Source organism: Muscardinus avellanarius, assembly GCF_963383645.1.
Source record: "Muscardinus avellanarius genome assembly, chromosome: 4".
Lineage (NCBI taxonomy): Eukaryota > Metazoa > Chordata > Mammalia > Rodentia > Gliridae > Muscardinus > Muscardinus avellanarius.
The window spans coordinates 161569639-161587876 of NC_137789.1; the positions used below are offsets into that span (position 1 = coordinate 161569639).

At 59.0% G+C, this 18238-nt stretch overlaps 1 protein-coding gene across 13 annotated transcripts in view; it reads left to right on the forward strand.

Moving 5' to 3' along the window:
• JAKMIP3 (Janus kinase and microtubule interacting protein 3) overlaps positions 1-15945 on the forward strand; it is a gene marked incomplete at both ends in the record, with an annotated part of 53168 nt that extends 37223 nt beyond the window's left edge. For 7 of the 13 annotated variants that reach the window (XM_080693921.1, XM_080693928.1, XM_080693927.1 and 4 more), the window contains 11 exons: positions 2264-2347; positions 4249-4311; positions 5860-5958; positions 7114-7212; positions 7288-7347; positions 9652-9717; positions 10434-10502; positions 10591-10668; positions 13223-13426; positions 14355-14420; positions 15895-15945. In XM_080693921.1, coding sequence (XP_080550047.1) covers positions 2264-2347; positions 4249-4311; positions 5860-5958; positions 7114-7212; positions 7288-7347; positions 9652-9717; positions 10434-10502; positions 10591-10668; positions 13223-13426; positions 14355-14420; positions 15895-15945 — 939 coding nt within the window. The remainder of the gene's footprint in view (positions 1-2263; positions 2348-4248; positions 4312-5859; positions 5959-7113; positions 7213-7287; positions 7348-9651; positions 9718-10433; positions 10503-10590; positions 10669-13222; positions 13427-14354; positions 14421-15894) is intronic. The other 6 variants (XM_080693926.1, XM_080693930.1, XM_080693932.1 and 3 more) reach the window with 2 other exon arrangements.
• Between the last annotated feature and the right edge of the window lie 2293 nt (positions 15946-18238).

Sequence of the window (18238 nt, forward strand, 5' to 3'; positions counted from 1 at the left end):
TTCTGGTCTGGGTGCGGCCACCAAGGCCATTAATTAACAGCATGTGTGGCAGAGCCCATGGCTGCTGGGTGGTCCCAGGCTGGGCGTGTGGGGGCCGGGGTCTGCCAGAGCAGTGCCAGCATGGTGTGGGCGAGGTTCTTTGAGGAGCCGCACTCCTCCCTGCCAGGGGCCGTGGCCAGTGCACACGGGCCCGTGCTACTCTCCACCCTTAGGGAGCGCCCGTCGCTGGCAGGCAGAGATATCTGGGCAGCCTTGTAGCTCAGCTTTTGGACTTGCTAAGGATATTCATTCATCTGACAAGTCTTGAGCTCACGTACCATGCCTTCCTTTATCATGCACCTGGCCAGACAGGCCTGCCCAGCAGAGCATCCCTCCTACCCACTTCCCCAGACATGCCCAGGACCAGTCTGCGGCTTCCAGGAAAAGCTGGCTGGTGGGCTGGTGGGCACCCTCTGCTGGCCTCCAGGGGCAGTGCCAGCACCGGGTGGCTAGGGGAGGGATGCCGGAAAGAGGTCCTGCTAGTTGCCTCAAATCAAACCTCTGCTTCCCAGGGGAAGCTGCTGTAAGAATCGTGGCAGGAATACCATGCAGGGACACAGGCCCCTTCCTGGGAGGTGAGGGGGTCTCCTGAGCAGGCAGCGATGGGTCTGGGGCTCCAGTCAGTCCTGCTGCCTCTAACCCCCCTGCAAGACAAGAGGTGTCATCCAGTGACCCTGTAACATAGGGATGGGTGAGGACCCACGTGAGAGAGGGCAGTGACAGGACCCAGCCTGCCTGTGCCCCCCAGCCCAGGGCAGTGACAGTATCCAGCCTGCCTGTGTCCCCAAGCCCAGGGCAGTGACAGTACCCAGCTTGCCTGAGCCCCCAACCTAGTGCAGTGACAGTACCCAGCCGCCTGAGCCCCCAGCACAGGGCAGTGACAGTACCCAGCCTGCCTGTGCCCCCAACACAGGGCAGTGACAGTACCCAGCCTGCCCTTGCCCCCCAACCCAGGGCAGTGACAGTACCCAGCCTTCCTGTGCTCCCAAGCCCAGGGCAGTGACAGGACCCAGCCTGCCTGTGCACCCCAGCCCAGAGCAGTGACAGTACCCAGCCTGCCTATGCCCCCCAGCGCAGGGCAGTGACCGTACCCAGCCTGCCTGAGCCCCCCAGCCCAGTGCAGTGACCGTACCCAGCCTGCCTGTGCCCCCAACCCAGTGCAGTGACAGTACCCAGCCTGCCTGTGCCCCCAGCCTAGTGCAGTGACAGTACCCAGACTGCCTGTTCCCCCAGCCCCCGGGGAGTGCTGGGCTGCCCTGCTGCTCTGGTGGGGTGTCCCCTCCTGGTTTCTGGGAGTTTCTGAGCACACCTGTCATGAAAACCAAAAAAAAGCCCCACCTGCTCTGCTCCTCCCACTGCTCTTGTAGGTGAGCCACCCTGTCTAAGGGGGCAGTTACCCCCACTGCTTGAAAAGTAGAGATGGAAGTGGGAAGGATATTTATCCTCATAAACAGGGACTCCTTCTTTGCCTTTTTAGACTTATCTTTTTGCAATCCTTGGACAGGGGAAAATGCCAGACACTGTCTCTCTCCAAATTATCCTGAGGCTGAGGCTAGGAGCCAGAGGGACCACTACGACCTCTGTGTCCCGCTGTCCCAAGCGCTCGATCCGGAAACAGCACCCAGAGATGTCGGGGCAGCCTCTGGGCTAAAATGCCAACCGTTTGGACCATAAGAGCAAATTAAACCAGGGAGAGCAGCCTGAACCTGGCTGGAAGCCCAGGTGGCACCTGGGAGGGATGTCATGGACGCAGAGCTGATGTGGGGACAGGAGGGCTCTCTCCAAACCAGGCACAGGCTCCGGGAAATAGGCACACAAGGTGCAGAGGAGGCAGTGAGCCTGGGGCCAGCGGAGGGCCCTGGCCATTACTGGGGGCTCCAGCAGATTCACTCAGCCCTGCACGTGTCCTGTGCCACCAGCAGGACCGAGAGCACCAGAGCACGTGTCCCCAGCCACCTCCCTCCAGCCCCGCCCTCGTAAGCAAGGGCTGGATGCGCAGCTCTCAGCACCGGCCCACAGGTCTCTGCTGGGCCCTAATGTGCCCACTCGCTTCACGAGTCTCAAAATCTTTCCTGTCTTGGAAAACTCCCTTCCTAAGAGGAGAGGTCCCCTCTCCCATAGGCAGAGCCGAGGCAAAGTTCTCTGAGGCCTGCATCCCTGAGAGCGTGTCCATCTGTCCTGGCTGTTAGAGAAAATTTGATGTATCTTTCCTCCCGCCCTACAGACCCGTGAGCAGCTGCAGGCAGAAATGCAGAGGGCGCAGACACGGGTGGAGGACCTGGAGAAGGCGCTGGCCGAGCAGGGGCAGGTGAGCCGCCATCTCGCGGTCTTACCTCCAGTTCCCAGCGGCTGCCACGTGTCCCTGTCAGGAGCGTCTCAGCCAACATTCTCCCTGATACCATCCAAAATGACCGGCCACACAGCTTAGAGGAAGGAAGATTTATTTGCTCAGTGTTTGGGTGATGTCTGCGGAGCTCAGGGCATGAGCAGAGGAGCAGGAGAGAGAGAGAGAGAGTGCAGAGCTCTGCTCCCACATCACAGAAGCCAGGAGGGAGAGAGAGAGAGGGAGAGAGGGAGAGAGAGGGAGGGAGGGAGGGAGGGAGGGAGAGAGGGAGGGAGAGATAGGGGGAGGGAGGGAGAGAGAGAGGGAGAGAGGGAGAGAGAGGGAGAGAGGGAGGGAGGGAGGGAGAGAGAGGGAAGAACTATATAAACCCAAGGCCACACCCCAAGGAACCCCTCCTTAGCAACCAAGCCCGGACCCCAGCTTTGCTGCTTTGCTTCCGTGAGGCTAAGGGGCAGTCCAAATCCAAACCAGCACAGAGGGCGGTGGGACCTGGGTGCGTGCAGAGGTGGGCATTATTGGGTGCACGCTGAACACAGCAGCTTTGGCCCGCTTGGCAGCATACACTTGGACGAGGTGGCTCCGCCTGACGGAGCGCCAGGGCCTCTCTGCGGCTTGGCCGGGGCTCACTGGTGCTCCGAAGTAGTGCTAGCATTTCAGGCCCAAGGCAACCACAGCAGACCAAAGCGGGAAAAGCCCTGTGAGGCAGGACCAGGCACTCCTGCAGTGGGGCTCCCGGTGGGGTAAGGTGGCCCACCGTGCCGGCTGCTCGCTTTACCCAGAGCTTTACCCCTTTCCTGTCTTGACCTCCACCTCTGGTTCTTCAAGTCCCACGGGGGCGCCCATCCTGGGGCCTCAGGGCCTGAGCAGCTCCCTCTGATTTGCTGCACCCAGACAGGAAGGCCGAGGATGGGGGTGCTGTGCTTTCCTGGCCTCCAGCTCCAGTGCTGGCCTGTGGTGGTGTGGACAGCTTAACTGCCGGGTGGACGGGGCGACAGCCAGGCCATTTTGCCAGCATCCCAGGATCAAGTGTTGTAGCCCCTGTCTCTACCTGACACCCAGCACTGACCTGCACCCCCAGACTATCATGCACAGGCCTGCGGCCATGACCCTCCAATTCTATCTGTGCAGCCCTCCAAGATCAGCTGGTGGCCCGATGTCCTGGGGGACATCTCTGAGGCACTGTCTAATGTTGAGGGCCATGTCCCAAACACTGCCACCATGCCAGGAGAGCAAGGTCACCCCCTCTGCAGAGCAGTCCCTCCAGGCTTGTTCACACCTCCCTGGGATGTCTTGGGGATGAGGTGTACAAGAAGGCCCAAGTCTGGGAGACCAGATCTCCCCCTGACCACTTTGGCAGTGGCGGACACGAGTGTCCAGGTAGAAGGGTGGCAAGCTTGCTAGACGTCCCCAGGCAGCTGAGGACGCACCCATGCACATCCTCGACGGAGTGCAAAGCCCGGTCCCCGGCCTGGCCTGACTGTGAGGTGCACAGGACTGGCCCTGAGCGCCCCATTCCCTCCATCCTGCCTGGCCCCGTCCTCACTGGCCCTGTGCTGGAATCCCCCAGACCTGTGATATCCGCACCGCTCCTGTGCCGTGGATGCCTGGCCTGGGTGCTGTCCGTGTGGTGGTGTGGGGCGCCTTCAGGATGTCCTCCTGACGCAAGGCTGCCTCCACCTGCTATCAGGTCCTCAAAAACAGGCAGATTCACAGATCTCCATGCCCTGCACACCATAACTACCTGTCATCAGGGGCCACGTCGGGAGTGGGAGGCTGACGGCCTCTGTCCCGCCCTTTGGGAGCTGACAGTGGCTTCACAGTGTCCTGTAGTGTACTCACGTGTCTGTCTCAATTCCACCCTCAAGGACATGAAGTGGATTGAAGACAAGCAAGCGCTGTATCGAAGGAATCAGGAGCTCGTGGAAAAGGTACGGTGGCCCCATGGGAGTCTGGCAGGACTCCCTGTGCCCGCGGGTGCACGGTGGCCCCGCAGGGCTGGTGGTAGGCGCAGGTGGAGGTTCCGGGATCTTCTGTGGCTCATCCTCTGGCTGGAGCCCTGGGCTGGCTTGTCCCACTGCCTCAGTGATGGAGGGAGCCGGGCCTGGCCTCCTGGGCCCGCAGAGCTGCGTCTGCCCCACATCTCAGCTGTGTCCTGCTGTGTGGACAGGTCTGCGGGCGGGATGTTTAGAGCCCCTTGAGGAAGAGCTGCCCTTGAGAACCTATCGCATCTCCCAGTTGGAAGCTGCTTTGGGTCAGGGAATGCTATGTCTAAAAAAATCCATCAGGAAGCCGAAGGGTCCCTCGGGGAACCCCCTGGAGAGTCCACAGCCGAGCCTGGGTTTTTGTCTCTGACTGATTTTGCTTTTAACTTACCAGGGTGGCGCCCGGCAGGGGCCAGTTGTGGGCTCTCGTGGCCTCTGGACCGCGAGAGGCTCCGCGGAGCTGCCACCTCCTCCCCTCCCTGGCTGGGCTGCTGTGGTTAGAATGTTTTATCTGATTAAAATGGGTCAGAAAATGTGGCATACAGCCAAGCTAGGCTTAGTGTGCCATGGCTCCTGTCGGGGCCACTTCACCCCACCCAGGCACGCATGGATGAAGAGAGGTGGGACTTCAATCTGCTTTCCACACCTCCCCCTCCCTTCGTTCAGCCCAGGGCTGGGCTAAAGAGGAGCTCCCAGCACCGAGGCCATGAACTGTGTAGTTGGTTAGGTTAGATCTGGCGGCTCAGGATGCTCCTAAGTGGGGAGTCGACCCCAGAAATGTTGGAGCAGGTGGGGTGGAATGAGAGGAGAGAAGGGGTCACAGCTGGTCCAGACAGGTCGGGAGGCCTGAACGCTGGCTTAGGAGGCCTGGCCATGCACCTGTGAAGTACACACGCAGTCATGTCATGTGCAAGTGTTCATGTGCATTGAAATGCACACACACTGAGCACATGCAAGCCCAAATGCTCATGTACACACATAAACTTTTGCACACTCACACACATCCTTATACTTATGTGCACACAGGTGCACATCTGCACACGCCAAACCTTATACACTTGCACACATGGATGCACTTGTGTGTACAAGTGCAGTTGTGTGCACACAAGTGCTCACACATGCATGTAAGATATTGTACACTCACACACACTTGTGTGTGTGCACACAAGTGCTCATGTGCACACTGGAAATCCGTGTTTTTCTGGCTGTGATGGACTCAGGGCCACATTCCTGGCCCTGTCTGCACTTCACCACGGCCAGCTGTAAAGCGTAACAGCAGAAGGATCCAGCGACCAACTGGGTCTGTTCATTCATCTCCTCAGTGTCAGGGACTCTCAGTCCTAGTTCAGTTCTGGGGGAAGAATACAGCCACCTGTCCATGGTAGACATCTGGACAGCCAGTGTCCACCCAGAGAACCAGGAAGCTGACCTCCTGAGCCCTCTAGTGAGAGGACACCGGCCCCCTTCCCACCTCATACACCTTCTGTCTGACAGATAAAACAAATGGAGACGGAGGAGGCCCGGCTGAAGCACGAGGTGCAGGATGCCCGAGACCAGAACGAGCTGCTGGAGTTTAGGATCCTGGAGCTGGAGGTAGGTTGCGGGCGGGCGGCTGGGGCTGGCGGGGCTTCCGCCTGGGGCCTCTTGGGAGCCTTCGGCTGGAGCCCAGGGAGGGCTGTTGGGAACCGTGCATCTCCTAGGAAGGACACCAGCAACCAGAGGGAGTGCAGCCTGGGGGCCGCGTGGAACTCAGCCTTATGAAGGGAAAGCAAAACTAAAGGCCGGAAGCAGGGTATGCTGGCACACACCCATAGTCCCAGTGCTTGGGGATCCAGGTTCAAGGCTGGTCTCAGTAACTTAGCCTCTGTTTCAAAAGAAAAAAATAAAGCAAGGCTGGGGGTGTAGCTTAAAGGAAGAACAGCCCTGGGTATAATCCCTGGTATCACAAAAATAAAAATATAAGCGGAGCAAAACCAACGTGAAGGCCAGCATCTGCTCTAGACCTGCGTGGCCTCGTTGGCCTGGCAGTGTCCTCCGGTGACCCTGTGGCCGTCAGGGTGTTGAGCGGCAGGACAGGCCAGGCCTCAGTGTTCAGCAAGGCCGACGTTTACTTCTTGCCCTGGGTGGAGCAAGAGGGTGCCATGCAGTAACCAGGCACCCACTGCACCCCTGTGCCTGGCATTGCTGGCCCAGGCCCTTGCCACAACCTGCAGAGGGAGGAGGGAGCCAGGACTCCATGGGGATGGTCGGGCTGGGCGTGGGCAGCTCATCACTGTGTGGGGAAGAGGCCCAGGCAGGTATCTCCCCACTGGCTCCTCACACTGCCCCAGGCTCCATGTTCAGCCCAGCGGGCCAAACAGACTCAGCGTTCATGAAGCCGGGGGACTCTCCCAGAGTACCCCCGCTGCCGCTGGGGCAGGGGCTGTGCAGTCATGCTGGCCATCCCCTGGCCCCCCGGGCTCCTGCTCGTGGTCCTGCCTGTGAGGTGGCGCGGCAGTTCCAGCTGATGATCCTAACTCACTCTGTCAGGCCCAGGCCCCGCCCCTGAGCTCGGGCAGCCCCTGGGGCTCATGAAGGCTGAACAGTGGCTCTGTGGTGCCCCGCCAGCGCTGGACGGATTCAGGTCCTACATGCCTGTATTTTCATTGGGGGGCCTCAGTCTGGTCCCTGAGCCCCAGCACAGCCCTCCTCAAAGGGCAGATATAGGGAGAGATGGCTACCATGCCCAGCTGTCTACTCTCTGTCTAGGAGAGAGAGAGGAAGTCGCCTGCCATCAACTTCCACCACACGCCCTTCGTGGATGGGAAGAGCCCCCTGCAGGTGTACTGTGAGGCCGAAGGCGTGACGGTAAGCCCGCCCCACCTCGCAGCCCACCGCCGGCCGCCCCACGCCGCTCATGGCCTCGCTCTCTGTGCCCCTTAGGACATCCTGGTCACGGAGCTGATGAAGAAGCTGGACATCCTGGGGGACAACGCCGTAAGTGTATGTCGCTCTCCTGGCCGTGCATGCTCCCTCCCGCACCCCCAGCCTGGCCCCCACTCTCCAGGGCCCCAGAGCTCACTGCAGTCCCCGAAGCCCAGGCTGCCCAAACACCCTCCTTCCCAAGGCTCAGAGCCTGCCCGGGGAGCTCATGACCCGTTGTTCTACACACACAGGCCTCTGCTCTGCACAGCCGTCTCCAGTCCCATGTTCTCAGCTTCTGGGATCTCTCCAGTCCCTCAGCTCTGCTGTGCTCGGTGTGGCCAGAGGATGCTGCTCTTAGATACCCCAAGACTGTAGGAGTCTCCTCTTCTTTGAGAAGTAGAGTCCATAGATAATCCCAAGTCTCTCTGAGGCAGAGTGCTAATTTCTGAATCAAATTCCTCAAAATCATATTAGTTACTATGTGGGCAAAGTAACTATACCCCTTCATTCCACCATCCGTCCGTCCGTCCGTCCATCCATCCATCCATCCATCCATCCATCTACTGTACATACATACATTCACCCACCCACTACCATCCCTCCCTCCAACTCCACCCAACTGCCCACCATCCACCTATCCATCCATAATCTATCCGCCATCTTTCTGTCCATCCATCCCCCATCACTCATGCATTCTGTGTCCGTCCATCATCCATCATCCACCCACCCACCCTTCCTGCATTATCTCACACTTGTTGCCCTCTCTGCAGGACCATGTGTTGATAGAACCCCTCCTCTCCTTGTGGCCCATCCTCTGGGGGCAATGAGAAGAGAAGGAAGGGCACCCACAGGGGCTGCCCTGGCTATGCCCGCCCTCCCCAGACCCGGTGTCTCCTCTGACCGCAGCAGAGATGGTTGTGAGCATGAGCTGCTCTGGAGTCCAGCCCTAGGAACCAGCCCCATCTGGGCCTGAGAGTCACCTTGGGTGCCCTTTGCTTCACAGCTGGAGACCCGAGTCCACAGAAGACCCTTGGGTCACACAGCTGGTGTGCTAGCACGTCAGGGTGGCAGCTTCACCCAGCCCTATTGCAGGCTCCTTCCCAGCCCTGTAGCTGCGCACTCAAGTGCACCAGCATAACCGTCACACAGCCCCCGAGGGGGGTCCCTCACCGAGTGCAGGGACAGAGGAGGCTGGACGAGGACACAGGGCCTAGCTTTACACTCAGAAGACCGTGCGGAGATCCTGGCGCTTCCTGCCGCTGGGCCAGGGGCGCGCGCCCCTTTAGCACTCACTGTGAGGTCTTGGGCAAAGTCCACATGCACCTGGTGACCCAGGACTGCGTTGCAAGGCGCCTGAGCCTGCAGGCCTCTTGGAGACAGTGGCCCCGTTTGTGAGGAAGCCGGGGACCATCACCTTTGCACCAGGGTGTGCTAATGCAGTGGCCCTCACCTCGGCTTAGCCCCAGAGACGGTTTCTTGGACCTGACCCCGAGTCTAGCTGAGTGGCGAGGCCAGCTGGGCAGGACGGAGGTCCATCCTCCTGGGCTGGCAGTGCCACTCCGGTCACTGCAGGGACTGCAGCGCCAGGTCACCTGAGAAGGAAGAGCAGGAGCTGAGGGCAGAGACAGTGGCCCTTTTTGGAGGAGGAGGTGTTGGGATGTGGCCACCAGGGGTGAGAGGACCTTGCTGTTCTTTCTGACCTTGGAGGTGGGGGAACAGCAAAAGGCACCTGCCCGCAGGGAGCTCGGCCTCGGAGGAGAGGACAGCAGAGCCAGGCGCCCTGGTCCTGAATCACGGAAGTCACAGGGAGGCCAGAGGGCCTGCTTCCCTGGCCCCCGCGGCCCCTGCTCCTCAGGCTCCGCCCACCCGTGCTGCTGGGCCCGGAAGCAGGTCCCACGCAGGTGGTAGTGGCCTCAGCACGGGAAGTGCCCACGTCCTCGGAGGACACTCAGTGGTCCTTGAAGCCAGGTGACCCTGTGCAGACAGACCACCAGTGGGCCCTTGGGACACAGCATGAATAGGACATGCAGGAAAAGGTCAAAACCTGCAGGGACTGGAGCTGCTTCACGGCCATGAGCTGTGCATGCAGGGCTTGGCCTCCAGCCAGGATGGGACAGGGCAGGGATGGGGGGCACCTGCCAGGAATGTGGCCCAGGCTGCCTGCCAGCCCTCGAGTTTCTGGGATTCCAACAGTGAGAAGATAAAATAGACAGCACCCCAGGACGGGCACGGTCAGGGCGAGGGGGACCAGAGGCCCGGGGGCAGACTCAGAGCAGCAGCCAGCTCCCCATGTGTGCACCCCCAGCCTCCTGCACCCATCACTCGGCCCCCACCTGGAAGGTGCCACCTCTGATTATACCTGTGTTCTGCTTTTGGGTGCAGAATCTGACCAATGAGGAGCAAGTGGTTGTCATACAAGCCAGGACTGTCCTGACCTTGGCTGAAAAGGTAACAGTGAGTGTGCAGAGGTTGGGAGAGGCCTGGGCTTCGGTGGCCCTCCCTGGCCCTGCTCGGCCTGGGAGGAGGGGCACTGAGTCCTGTCTGCCCCAAGAGACAGGCACACACACAGATCAAACAGCGCCCTCTCCCCCTGCCCTCTGCAAAGGGCAGATTCAACTGGCCACTGCCCATGACAGCTCTCCTCCCAGAGGCTGAAAGCTGCATGGTGCCCCCCAGGCCTGCCAGGGTCCTCCTCTGGGGTTCCTTGCTGCAGATCTGTCTGGCAGGCTGCTGACTGTACCCCTCCTCAGAGCTCTAGCACCAAGGGGAAGGGGACTTCCTCACAGACCTCTGCTAGCAGAGAGAAGGGGTACCCTGTCACACGCCTCTGGCAAAGAGGTGTTTGAGGGAGTGGCCGTCCTTCTCCACCTCTCCTGGGAGAGCTCTGCAGATGTGGCTGCTCCTGCTGCACCCAAACCAACGTTCCTCCTTCCTGGGGAAGGTGAGGGGTCAGCACTCCTGGACACAAGACAGGCAGATAGATGGGCCTAGACCTGGCTGGGCATGCAGGTGGGAGCAGCCCAGCCTGAGCTAGCTCCCTGGCCCAGGATCCCCTCAATCCCCATGCTGGTTCCATGGAGCGGGCGCAGAGGGATGGCATAGTGTCTGTGTAGGTGTCCTGGCCTGGAAGATCAGTGTCATCTGCTCATTCTGTTTGTGTCCAGTGGCTTCAGCGAATTGAAGAGACAGAGTCAGCGCTGCAGCAGAAGATGGTGGATCTGGAGAGCGAGAAGGTTGGTGGTGTCTCCCAAAGCATCCTGCTGCTTGGTGGCATCAGGCCTGGATGCCCGGGGCTGAGACCTGGGTCCACCTGTGTTTCAGGAGCTGTTCAGTAAGCAGAAGGGCTACCTGGATGAGGAGCTGGACTATCGGAAGCAGGCCCTGGACCAAGCTCACAAGGTAAGCCAGGGGACCAGAATCAGGTCAGTCTCTGCTTTTCTTTCCCAAGATTCCCCAATCTCTGAGTTCTGCGGGCTTTTACTGTCCTGACAACACAAGCTTCAAGAGCACAGTTCAAACTGGGAGGTCTCAGAGTGATGATGGGGGGTGATGATGATGATGCAGACGATGATGATAATGGTGATGATTGTGGTGGTATGTAATGATAGTGATGGTAGGGATGATGGTGGTATGCGGTGATGGTGATGTAGTGATGGTGGTGGTATGCGATCATGGTAATGGTGATGATAGTGATAGTGATGGTGGTGGTGGTGGTGGTGATGGTGATATTGATAGTAGTGATGATAGGGAAATAATGGTGATGATGATGGTGATGGTGGTGATGATGGTAGTAATGATGGTGGTATGTGATGATAGTGATGGTGACGATAGTGATGGTGATGGGGGTGATGGTGATGGTGATGATGAGAATGGTAGTCGATGCTGATGGATTAGATGTTTCTACACATGAGTGACTCAGAGTCAGAATTATTATTAAAGATATAGGGCAGCTGGGGAGAAGACAGTGATCTCCTGCTCCCCTTTAAACCAGTGTCTTTCTTTTATTGAGGGTTTTAACCAAAACATTGTAAAAATGTTTTGGACAGAGGAGCCAGCCAAGCAGTCAGGGGTGAGTTGGGAAAACAAGTCAGTCATGAATGAATCAGGGAAGGAAAGGGTAAACAGTTCTGGGAAATGAGAGATTGCCATCAGAGTTCACCTGCTTATTGGTCCCATTTCGTTCTTGGAAATTTGCTTGAATGTAAACAAATTTGTATTTGTTTGGGTAGTTGTGCCTCTCCCAAGCTGGACCAAGATGACCTCAGAGCTGATGACTAAGAAGGCTGGCAACAGTAATGGTGATGGTGGTGATGAGAGTGGTGATGTAATGGTGATGAGCGTGGTGATGGTGATAGAGATGAGAGTGGTACTGGTGATGGTGGTGATGGTGATGGTGGTGATGGTGGTGATGGTGATGATGGTGATAGTGATGGTGATGATAGTGATAGTGATAGTGATGGTAATGGTGATGATAGTGATGATAGTGATAGTGATGGTGGTGATGGTGGTGGTGATGATGATGGTAGTGATGGTGAGGATGGCTGCCCATTTATACTGCCATCCTTGTTTTTAAAAATCAGTGTTTAAGCATGGCTCTTTTCACTATACAATTAGACTTTGCTATCATATTTTTTCTGTCATTTATCAGGGTGACACAATGATTTCGGAGCAACCTTGGGTGAGAAGCAGTTTACAGATCCTTGGGTTTTTCCACACCCCGTTCCATGAGTTTCCAGGAAAGGCTGTGTGGCAGATGGCAATGATAGCTGCTCTAGCTGCTGATGGTGGAAACTTGCTTCCACAGGATAAGGGCTGGGCAGGTTGTGTGGCTATGAGGTCTCACTGAGGATGGAGGCAGTCCTGTTGGTGGCCAGTAGCTCATCTCCCGGCCCTGTCCTCATCTGTAGAGAAGGTCGTGATAACGTCTCCATCAGCAGGTGTACCTGAAGCCTCTGTGGGTCAATTCTAGGGACGTACTCAATCATGCTTGTTTTAAAATGCTGGTGCCGCTCAGTGGTGGAGCACTTGCCTGGTATGCTCAAGGTCTGCATTCATCTCTAGCATTGCAAACACACACACGCACACGTGCAGGTACACACACATGCACACACATGCAGGCAGGCATGCCAGGGCTGGAGCTCACCTTGAGCATATTAAGCTCTTTTGCTCTGAAAGGTGGAGGTCAGTGTGAGAGTTTGCGTGTGCAAGGACAGGTGGGCATTTATTCTGTGACCATCCATAAAAGTGAAATGCAACTTAGACCCAGAACGGATTTTTAAATTTTTATTTCTTAAAGTTTCTCCCAACCAAAAGAAGTTTCATAGTTGTTTTGTGGAAAGAGAAGCAAGCACCCACTTCTGACATTTCTGAGTACGTTACGTTTGATGGGAAGGAAGAAGCATCAAATGATAATTGTGCTAAGAACTTGGCTTTTCAAAGATTGCGTCAAAATGTTCCTGAAGGGAGCGTTTGAGAGCACTCCCGGTCACACTGCCACTCGCCGGGCTGGGGAGGGCTGCGCTGGCTCCTGAGGCACAGCAGAGGCACCTTGTGCGCCCGTCCGTGCAGGGGTCTCCGTCCTGAGCTGGAGTTTGTGGCAAGGGGAGGGCTGTGACCCCTGCTCAGGCCTTCGTGTCTTGTGACAGGTCCAACTCCTGGCCATGTTGCCTGGGCTCCAGACCAGTCCTTCAGAGCTTAGTCCTCCCCGTGACCTGGGGCTTTGGGGTCCTGGCTGGCAGGCCGCTGGCTCAGTCTCTGCTTTCTAGGTTTTCTGTTAGATGGTCGGGGTCTGTGGGGTTTCAGGTTCTTCCCCAGAGTGGCCCCCTAACTCCTGCACCTGCTGAGCAGTCAGAGGCCTCGCCTTACTGTTGCTGAAAGGTGGGCAGTCCAGCCCTGGGGAGAGCAGGCCCACTTTGGGGTAAGGGGCAGACTAACGTGTCTCCCCTTGGCCCAGCACATCCTGGAGCTGGAAGCTATGCTGTACGACGCCCTACAACAGGAGGCCGGGGCCAAAGTGGCCGAGCTGCTGTCAGAGGAGGAGCGCGAGAAGCTCAAGGTAGCCGTGGAGCAGTGGAAGCGCCAGGTCATGAGCGAGCTGCGCGAGAGGGACGTGCAGATCCTGCGGGAGCGCATGGAGCTGCTGCAGCTGGCACAGCAGGTGCGTGGGCTGGCAGGGGTCGCAGAGGTCAAGGTCAGGCTGCCTGCTCTTCAGGGCCGCCGATGGCCGCTCTCTGCAGAGGAGCTTCCCAGGGGTCGTGTCGACGAGGCCTCGGTGGTAGTTTCCTCTGCTAGACCCTGGTTTCTGGTCCCTGTGATGCCCTGCCCCCTGATAATGGTGTCATCGGGGCAGCAGCGGGGGCCCACCAAGCTGGGCGAGTTCTATGGGAGGTGAGGAGCCGGGCTGCCTGGATAGCCCCGATGTCTATCGCACTTCTCAGCCCCCCTGAGAGTGCAGGGCTGGCCTGGAATGGGCTTTTATGGGCATGTGCCATGCTCAGAGTCCCCAGTGCAGAGGTCAGAGTGTAGATTCAGACAGCCGCCATGCTGTGAGCTGGTTACCATGTGCTAGTGGGTGGACATCAGGTGAGGGACTTGTCAGCTGCCAGGACCCCCGCTGCAGGCCCCTGTGGTCTCCAGGGTGGTCAGGGTGTGCGTGGTCCCTTGCCGCCCCTTGCCCCCTCCCAGGCTGTGGTCGGTGCTCAGCTGCGTGCAGGGCCAGGCTTCCCCCTCGGGAGGAGCGCGCTCCTTGGGGTGGGCTGTTATGATCTCTGCCCTCCCTTTCCTCTGCCGTAATGACGTTGGGAAAGAAGGCACACTGATTCCTGACCAGACCTGGAGTGACGGCGTTAGGATTTCTGACCTGAGGAGCGGTGGTCGTGGGAATGCCTCTGCTCTCTTTGGAGCCAGGTGGCAGACCAGGGACAGCTGTGTCCCTCACTGGCCACAGCCGTGAGGCCAGGCCCCATGCCAGCTGCCCTATGGTTATTTGCCCACCAAACAGATGAAAGACAGTGTTACAAAGAATATGTTTTGCTTAGTTTCCCCAATACTCTGATTATTAAAGAGTATTTTTTTTAACATCGCAGAGAATTAAGGAGCTAGAAGAACGCATAGAAGCTCAGAAGAGACAAATAAAGGAGCTGGAGGAGAAGGTAAGGCGAGTGTGATCTTGGGTGCTTGTCTTGTCAGTGGAGGGGGCTTCAGCACTGGGGAGCAGAGACCTGGCCCCCCCACATCAAAGGTGGCCCGCTTGAGCCAGTGGACTGAGCAGGGAGCGCGTCAGGGCAGGAGCTGCAGGGCTCTGGGCCAGCACAGGAGCCCCTCCGCGGCTGGTCGTGCAGCCTCAGGAGCCTGCTCCTCAGGGCCGCAGGGTCCCTGTGTGGAGCCACGTGTGTTGGGCCAGTGCCCCGGGGACCCTTCCATGCCGATTTCTCAGGAGGCGTGAAAGCATTTGACCTGTAAGCTCACCAGGCACGCTGGTCCCAAGAGCAAGTTGCTGAAAGGGGGCCGTGGATGCCCAGGAGCTCTGGAAGCAGTCGCCTCTGGGCTCTGAAACCGCGTGTGCCGAGGTGCCTTGGGTTGGGGTACGTGCTCAGGCCTCTCTTTCAGGACTCTGGCTCTGTGAGGGTCACAGGCAGTCATATAGACAGACTTACCATGTCCAAATAGAAGGAGGGTGCCCAGGAACCCCGGTTCTACTTCCAGGGCAGTTCTTTGTGCATTCTGGGGCCAGTTCAGGGATTTCTGGGGTCAAGTGTCTTCTCAGTGGTTGGTTCTGCCCAGAGGGCAGCCCTCACCAAAGTGACCACTCCGATGAGTGCCAAGTGAATGCCCACTGGCCTTATCTGTCCCAGAGAGAACAGGAGGCTGGTGTTTGGTCAGCCCTCTGCCAGCCCGAGCAAGGCCCAACAGATGCTCTCTGCCCTCCAGGCAGCGGCCCTACAGCTGACCACTGGTCCTCACCGCCCACCTGAGCCCTGCCCGCCCCTCCCTGGCAATGACAGGTTGCCCCATCTGCTGAGCACTTCACCACCACCTGCCCAGCACCCGCATGTAAATCAGGCCCGTGGGCCCTGGTACCACGCAGGCCACAGCCGCTGGTGCAAGGTCCAGCAGGAATTCTGTGCCCGTGGATGCTGGCCACGTGGGTCAGTATCACCAGGGCACCAGAGGCCCTGTTCTCAGCACTCACCCAGTCTGACCCATCCCAAGCCTGTGTCAAGTTCATCCGAGAATTGTATAATGGGACGGTGACCAAAGCCTGTCTCAGGAGCACCATGTTGAAGGGTAGCTGGAAAGCGCTCTGGCAGCTGTCCTCCTCAGCCCGCAGTTCCCTCTCTGCACACTCCTGGCCCTGGGCTCCGGCCCCTCCAGGTCCTGCTAGGGATGTGCTGGGCGTGGGGCCCCGGCTGCGCCCACAGCGTGGCTCTGGACATGCCGGGCCTGCGTGCGTCCCACAGCCTCCTGGGCCCTCCCTGCGCCCTTCGTACCCGTCTACGATGTCCCACCGACCTAGACACTCTGTCTTGCTCTGTCTGAAACCATGTCATTTCCTGCCAGAAACACTACAAACTCTTTTTTCTCTCTCTTTCCCTCCGTTTCTCCATCCTCCCCTTTCCTTTTCAGTTTTTATTTTTGTTCTTGTTTTTCTCCCTAGCTTTCATTCTCTGGTCATAGCTGGTCTTGGCCCTCTGACCTGGTGAGTATTTTACTGCTGGGCGTTTTGGCCCAGGGTCCTGCTGCGTCCCTCTGGGGACCGTGGTGGCCCTTGCCTACAGGGCAGCTGCCTGCCATCTGAAGCAGGGACACGGGCTCATCAGAATGCCGCCACACCCTCAGACGCCAGGGTTCCTCTCTGGAGTGGGTGCAGGGGGAGCGGCCCCAGCTCGATGCCAGGCGGTTCTGGGGTGGAGTGCAGTTGTTCTCTGAGTTTTCTTTATCCTCCTCCACAGCTCCCAGCACCAGCGTGGGCCCTGTGTCCCTGGCAGGTTGGGTTTGCCGGCAGTGTCACGGCTGTATGGGCCAATTGGGCTGCTGCTCGGCCTGCCGAGTCCACCCACACATGGACACTGTGTCCCGACCACAGCAGATGAGAGGGCACAGGGGATGGCCATCAGCGTGTCCTCGGGCCATCCTTAGGGGTCTGCGCGGCCCTTCCAGGGGAGCAGCCCACCCTCCGTGCAGCCCCTTGCCCCTCTGACTCCTGGGCTCTGCGTCTCTCTTCCAGGCCCCTACAGATTTGGACCCCTGTCCTCCAGCAGGACCTGAGAGTGGCAGGTGCCAGCAACAGAAGGGAATGTTGCTTCTCATCCCTGAAGACCTGAAAGGGCTTGACATCTGCACACCCGTCCCGTGGAGGACCAGGGGAAAGGGACACTGAGTGGGGATCCTGCCCACTTGGGATGAGGCAGAATTAGAGCCAGTTTTGCTGACTCAAGCTTCTCTGGGACCCTGGGGTCCTTCCCTCTGACTCCGGACCCTTCCAAGCCTCGGGGGTGTATGACTTCCCTGCCATGCAGGGGTCGGGGCTGCTCCTACACCGAGCCACCCCAGACACCTTCTCTCAGTTCCCATGGAAACTGTCAGCATTCTCCGAGGATGATCTTCAGAAGCAACACAGGCCTGACCCCAACAAGATGCACACTGTGACCTCGGCGGTGACCTTCATTAGGAACTGGAGGGCTTCATTGGGACCTCCCCAGGAGGGTTCCCTGGGACACCTCAGGTGTGCACAGTGGCGCCCTGACCTGCTCACGGAGACCCTGAGCACTCGCTGATGGGCAGGCCCCATGCCGCCCTTCCGCCTCACCGCCAGCTCCTCAGCAGAGGAGCCTCTGCTGCCCCCGCCCCACCCAGACATGAAGGCCCCAATCCTGCCTGAGCCACCGGCGGGAGCACAGCCAGCGTGACCACACAGTGTGAGCTGGGATCAGGAGTGTGGTAAGAGGCTGAGGACCAGGCGGCAGACCCGGAAAGGAGCCAGCCTCGGAGAACGCGTGTGTGCCAGCACAGCCCCATACCGAGGCAGCCTGGGCCCCGGTGCCCGCAGGGGCCCCTCAAGGCCCGAAGCTACAGGCGGCAGTGTTTACGCCTGGGAGCAGGCCCAGGTGAGGCGGTGAGAAGCCCTGGTTTTCTGTGGACACAGAGAGGAGGCCAGAGTCCACAGCCTGCAGGTGAGGTGCTGACCTCTGTCCACTGGGGAGGGTCTTCCTGCCTGCTCCAGGCGGGCTGGCTCACCCGCTGCTTCTGCTTGGTTAAGTGTGCCCTTGAAGGGAGGCGAGTTGCTTCCCTCTGCCAAGGGAGCCCTGGTGTCGGTGCTGGTTCCTGGGGTGGTGAGCCGGCTTCTCCATCTCCACCACTAAGCCCCCCCCCCCCGACTCTCCCCGTGCTCGCCCGTGTGCCTGGACATGTGAGTACCCTTCCTCGGACCCACTTGCACCGCCATTCCTGCCCGCTGCCCAGGGGCACTCTTCCTCATCTCGCGCAGCCCTTTGCATGGCCCCGGCCCCAAGGCGGCGGGGTCTTCCCCGTTTCCTGCGGCAGGCAGCGCTGAGCTGAGACAGTCTCTTAGGGATTTCCTGAGCCTGTCACCCCGCGGATCTGACTGAAGGAGGCAGGCGCTCTGGGGCTGGGTAACTCCCTGGACCTGCAGAGACCCCATGGCCACCTTGACACCTTGCGGAGGGGCACAGAGGTTCTGGCTCACCCACCAGTCACCCCGGCTACCTCCAGGCCCCAGGAGGAGGCTCCCGCTGCGGCCCACCCAGTGCTAACTCAGGGTAGACTCCTCAGGGTGGACATCGTAGCCCAGGCGGCGGGTGCTCTGTGCACGGTGGCCAGGTGAGTGGTACTGTGAGCTTGCTTCAGCCACCAACTTGGCAGTGCCACAGCTTCCTGTAGAGTGTGGTGGGACCCATGGCCGGGGGTGGCCAGGGCCCAGGTGCACAGTGATGGGCAGGAACCCAGCACG